This window comes from Lipotes vexillifer, unplaced genomic scaffold (assembly GCF_000442215.2).
Source record: "Lipotes vexillifer unplaced genomic scaffold, Lipotes_vexillifer_v1.1 scaffold22, whole genome shotgun sequence".
Classification (NCBI taxonomy): domain Eukaryota; kingdom Metazoa; phylum Chordata; class Mammalia; order Artiodactyla; family Lipotidae; genus Lipotes; species Lipotes vexillifer.
In genome coordinates, this window is record NW_006779050.1 from 3,565,746 (window position 1) to 3,572,260 (window position 6,515).

The 6,515-nt window shown below is 32.8% G+C and overlaps 1 protein-coding gene across 1 annotated transcript in view; it reads right to left on the bottom strand.

The window, feature by feature from the left end:
- Positions 1-918: 918 nt before the first annotated feature.
- ARHGEF38 (Rho guanine nucleotide exchange factor 38) overlaps positions 919-6,515 on the bottom strand; it is a 157,568-nt gene continuing 151,971 nt past the window's right edge. Inside the window, exon 14 of the mRNA XM_007452164.1 lies at positions 919-1,712. Coding sequence (XP_007452226.1) covers positions 1,527-1,712 — 186 coding nt within the window. The 3' untranslated portion in view covers positions 919-1,526. The remainder of the gene's footprint in view (positions 1,713-6,515) is intronic.

Sequence of the window (6,515 nt, forward strand, 5' to 3'; positions counted from 1 at the left end):
GTCAAATTTAATCTTTTTTCTGTTTCAAAGAAGCATCTTTAGTTCAATAAAATGTCTTGGGACAAAATATGCCTGAAATCTTAGGGGACAGTTCTGAGCTATTCCTAAATTAAAGTTCAGTGTTCCAGGACATTGTGTTACAGCAAATGTTATCCTCAATGCCTGCCTGGTCTAAGTACAAATCAGCAACTAAAACTATTTACATCTTAGCTCAGAACATAGAACACACATTCTCCATTCATCATCTACATGATTGAGTGATCCAAAAAAATTTTCTCATTAAATTATCATTAGTGATCACGTAGGATAGTTTTTAAACAATTATACTTTCAAAAATGTTTAAGCAAAAAATAAAAATAATAAACCTATGTGCTTCCTTTTCTCTAGGCTTATCATGGAAGTTCCTATAGCCCTTGATTTTGAAAAACTTCTCAGTACTTAAATATGGACCTAAGAGGAAAATGGTCCTCATCAGTGTTCATTACTTTTATCACTATGTTCTTTGCTCATAGTAAATGTATACCATGTTGTGGTTAGGGGTATGGACCGCAGAACCAGACCTGGGTTTGAGTTTCAGCCCTGCCACTTACTAGCAGTGTGACTTGGGCTAAATAGATTACTTCACTTCTTTAGGCAACAGTTTCCTCATAATGTTGTGAGTATCCAATAAGTTACCACATATAAAGTGTTTATAACAATGTCCGGCATGTGGTATGCATTCAGTAAATGTTAGGTATCACTATTATGTTATTCAGGTTTCTTTTTTTTTTTTTAAGTTCGAAACTTACATTAAAGAGAGGGTCCAGGGACTTCCCTGCTGGTCCAGTGGTTAAGACTCCCCGCTTCCAATGCAGGGGCGCAGGTTTGATCCCTGGTTGGGGAGCTAAGATCCCACATGCCCTGTGGTGTGCCGTGTGGCCAAAAAAAGAAAATAGAGTGTCCATATCAGACTTCTAGTTGACTGTTAATTAAGTATACAATTTCTATTCTTATGTCTCTTTAGTACACTCCCTGGTTCATGCATATGTGTGTATAATCTATACCATATAGTACACATATATGTGTGTAAACCACGTAATGTATATGGTATATATTTGTATGTATGTATATATGTGCATGCGTGTGCAAAAGAGAGAATATGAAAAACAAAAACATTGAAGGCAAAATATATAATACAGAAAAATAAAATACAGTAAATTGAAAAAACCTTGTCCTTAAATCCAACCTTTCATGATGATAAAGAATACATTTACCCTTTCAGAAGATCACTTTTAAGTAGTTGATAGTTGGAGCTTTGACTGTTTGTTTTGCTATTTGTCTGTTTAGTGTTTCCTTCAACATGTATTCTTCATAATACATTTTGAAATAATCTTGTTTGGAAGTACAGTCTTCCTTAAAACCTGGTATGGCATCAATTTATGTAGTTTGGAGGTTTCTTGATTTCTAGGCCAACATTTTGTAATGTCAGTTTTATGAGGTAGTCAGTCAACAACTTGCCAGAAAATAAAAGTCAAAGGCTCATTTTCTTAAGCATAAGTCATCTTCCCAAGGTAGTTAGCTGGAACATAGCCCTTCTGCCCTTGAACTTCAGCTAACCACCACTCTTTGTTGCCACTTAGGTCACAAAGTCTAAGTATATGAACTCTTTGGTATTCCTGAAGGCTGAGTTCATGGTCACTCCGTGCCTGAAAGGCATGAACTGCATAGAAAATCTAGACACAGAAGCAAATGACATTATTAGAAGCAGAGCCTAAAAATTTAGACAAACATAATAAAGACTTCCAAGCTTTTAGAAGAAATGCTGAAGTTTTCTTATTTTTCCAAAGTCACTCCCCAACTCCTTTGTTGGATTTATTTTGCTAAAGTATGGCCCAAGATGAAAATAGAGTGAAGTTTCCATTCTTATTGTTCTGTTGGGAGGAGTCTAAACTGTTCATTCTTGAAGGCAATTTGGCATTTTCTATTAGATTTTTAAAATGTTAACTCTTTTTGATTCAGAAATAGCTCTAAGAGTCTCTTCTATGAAATAGAAACATTGGCACAGATTATTGCATAATAATGTTACTGCAATACCGACTTACTTATAAGGGGAAAAGTGGGAGGGAAGTTGGAATAACACTAAAGGTTCAGCAAAAATTAAATTCTAGATGCTTACATTAAGGAAATTTGTAGTCATTAAAATAGTGTTTTCTGAGACTAATAACACAGGAAAATGCTTATGATAAAGTGCTCAGCCCCCCACCCTCAAAGATATAGAATCAGATGTGCAATATGTGTCTAATATTGTTAGATGGTTTTCTTTGAGTAGTAGAATTAGAGGTGATTTTCATTTTTATTTGTTGACTCATTTTGTAAACTTTTATAATGACAATGTATTAAATTTATAATTTTAAATTATTTGAGTGACCTAGAGAGACTAATAAAATATATTTCAGTCAAAAGAAATTTTCTTTAACCTCAAAAGAGTACTTCATAATTATTAGATGCATAAGAAGCCTCTAAATAAGTGATTAGTCCCTCCTCCACTAAAATCATAAGACTGTTAATAAAAATGTTCAGTTATGGTATAAAATTTAGCAATCAACTAACAACATTTATTCATTCATTTATTTAATTAGAAGTTATTAAGTATCTATTAATAACCAGATATTATGTTATCAGAGGACTTATAACCCAGCTAGGAAAAACAAATGCCAATAAAAAGGAGCACATGCAAAAACAAAAAAACAAAACAAAAAACACCCTACAAATGCAGGTGATATATATATATCAGCTAATTGTGAGCTGTGTTTTGGAAGAAGTAACCTTTTACAGGTGACGAAGTTGATAAAGGGGTGGATATGTCTTATTCAAAGGTACAGAGATGAATACATGGAAACAGTATATGGGAAAGGCAAGCAGATTAACTTTCTCAAAAATTGAAGGTCAATATAAAAAGGAAATTATGAGAAATAAGGTGACTCCACTGAGCAGGAAAGAGACTGGGTAATGTGGAGGGGGGACTACAGTTGACCCCTGGACAACACCCAACTGAGTGGGTCCACTTATAAGCATATTTTTTTCAGTAAATTATTGGAAAAATTTGGGAAGATTTGCAACTATTTGAAAAAACTCAGAGATGAACCACATAGTTTAGAAATATCAAAAAAATTAAGAAAAAGTAAGGTATGTCATGAATGCATAAAATATATATAGATACTAGTCTACCCGTACTTGCATAGGCGTAAGATGAGTGATATTTAACATAAAAAATGTGTTCGTTTTCTTACTGTTTTATAACTTTGCTTTCAAAGAATTATATTACTGTTCAGTATGCTTCTTCCTCATAATTGGAGAGACTGCGTATCAGCCTATCATCACAGGTAAGTGGTTTTTTAAAAAGTAAACAATGTTTCCAATATTGTACTATGAATATGGCTATAATACTGTATGCCATAAAAATTTGATAATGATTCAGTCATTAGTGTATAGACTAGCCTACCATGAAGCAATCATATTGATTACACTAGGCTGCCATAAAGCAATCCTATTGCTGCTGCTTTGTTTTCAATGCATGAATCATTATACCTGTAAGTAAATATGAATTGCTTTTTCATATTATTTTTTCATTTCTGATGTCTAGTGTTAGCAATACATTTAACATGTACAGTGTTTTGTGTCATATAATACAATATTGAAGTGGGTATTAAATGATTCATTTTGTAAACAGATGACATAAACTTATAGTATCGATAAATACAGTACAGTACTGTAAATGTATTCTTTTCCTTAGGATTTTCTTAATAACCTTTTTTTCTAGCTTACTTTCTTGTATGTATGTATAATACACAAACATACAATATATATGTTAATCAAAAATGTATATTATCAGTAAGGCTTCTGGTCAACAGTAGGCTATTAGTAGTTAGGTTTTGGGGGAGTCAAAATTTTTTGTAGATTTTCAGCTGCCCAGGGGGTCAGCACACCTCACCCCCGAGTTGTTCACTGTATAAGTACAGTGTAAGCTATTCTTTAGATCTTGAACTATTTAGCTTTTGATGGTATTCTGATACCACTGACTTATATATCATCTCATCAACTCTAACATGAGCTCCACTTCAGAGAGAGGAACCACATTTCAACTTTGTTCCATTGACCACATCTGGTATACAGTAGGAATTCAAATATATGTTGATTTGATTTGAAAGTAAGGCTGAAGGACTTGGATATCATACAAGAACATTCAAGAGATCATCTTGTGTCATACAAGATACATACAAGACAGATTGGTGGGCATGGGTTATTTTGTAATTTTAAAAAGTAAAGAGAAAACAAAAAGGGAGATGCCATAAATTCTTGAGCAATGGAGTGGTAGCAATAATGACCACCTTTTATAACTCTCATAACAGTTTACATGTCAAATGTGCTTTATCCTCAACAACCCTGTGAGCTGTGACTTAAAGAAGTAACAAGCTCATAATCATAGAGCTAGTTGGTACTGCTAGGACCATATCTTCTAACTCCAAATCCTGTGCTTAGTCCATTTCTCATAGTACTTTAGGAACCAAACTCTTGTTCTAGCAAAGATGTGCAGAGTGTATTCTTGTGGAAAGGGACTGGAATCTCTAATATGTTTTGTTGTTTAGAAAGTGAAGACATTGAATACATCTACAAAAACAGAGTGGAGGATTTGGTTTGCAAAAGCTTTCAGGAATATCATGTATAATAACACAGCTTCTAAAATAATCTTAAGAGCCCACATTAGCAGTTGCTAGCCATCTTTTGCAATTTTTATACATAATGTATATACTTTATCAGTGCAGCTATAGATTTTTTAGCAGGTCAAATTACCTGCTAATATATGATTCCTAAATATTTGTAGTGGTCTTTCAATTTGGCACATATACTCTCAAGGGCAATATAAAATCTTCCACCTAGATCTATTTGGTATGAAATTATGGCAAAGCTTATATTTTAAACGCTCAATATAGATTCTCATAAAATTGTAAACTTAAAGTACAAAATTATATACTTTCAATATTTTAGATGATCATAGTCCAAAATTAATTTAGGATGAGGATTTTTCGGTTCTTATATATGTTTGTGCTTCCACTTAAGATAGATACTCAAAATGGAAGTAAGTCTGCTTTTGAAGAGATGGTAGTCGATCACGTTAGACTACAGGTTAGAAGTTTTCAATCTGTTATGGATTTAAGAGCTAAAGGTTTTCTCTCTTTTTAAGAAAAATATTTTAATTGTTCTAGGCTGTTGGACTTTCAATGTTATTATGTTTTGGTCCAGACACATTAAAATTTTGTAAATTTAAGACATAATCATCTAATCCTTTTTTTCCAAACCTTGGCATTTATGAAAATATATTTTATTAGTTGCTTCTTTGCAATCTGTAAAGCTCTGGCACATTTTATGGACAATATTTTATGACTACAACCCAGTTCTCCACAGCATATACTCTTTTTAAATAACACTCTGTATTACTGTATTATTGACTCATACCCAATTTATTACCTACTGCTCATAACCACCAGCTCTTTCCTTGTGGTGCCATTGCCAGTTCAGCATTTCCTTATGCTATATTTGTGCATTTAATTATTCTCCCTTAGTGAGCCACATTCCCTATCTTCACTGAATTTCATTTTATTGATTTCATCCCAGTTCTCCAGTTAGCAACAACAAAAATCATAATGTATTTTAATCTTTCTTTCCAAAACTAAAAAGCTACAAAACCAGCATTTACAGTATTATATCATATTAGCTCAGGAAGCCAAGATAGTTACATTGCATGAAATAATGCTCATTCTTCTCTCTTACCCACCAGGAGCAAGCTTTCTTGTTCTTTAGTTAACAATTATGAATTGTTATTACACAAGTAATTTTTGTGTAAAAACACAAAATTATTTAAAACAATTTTAAATAAAGGTAAACACAAAGAAATTTACTAATTTTTATTAATACCTTGTTTTTCTTTTATCCTTTCTTCCTTTTCTTCTTCCTCTTTTCTTTCTATCTACCTACCTACCTAAAGTGGTAATAAACATGTAATTATTGTACACATAATTTTTGCAACCTGCTTCTTCAAAATATATTTTAAAATCTTTTCATGTCAATAAATAGCTCTCTAAAGCATCATTTAATGACTACTTAAATATGTTACAGCCTGCTGACTTTTGAAGCACTTTAAAAATAATGACACACTAGACATGTAGCATTATCATCATAAGCAGTTGAAAAACGTAAAGAGGAGGGACCGGACAATGAATCTAGAATTAGTGCAAAACAACTTTTTTGATGTCAAAAATTATGTTCTCAGAATTATTTATGTGAAAAAAGAAAAGAGCACTGATTCTCAGCCATTACTTCCCTCTAAAACTTGGTTTTAGCCATTATTAAACTTGGTCCTCTTCAAGAAGTACCAAAGATTATCACATTAGTCCAACATCCTGCTTGCCAAACAAGGCATCTTACATACTGTGGTAGGCAGAATTCTAAGGTGGACCCCAAGATTACCACCTCCTGCT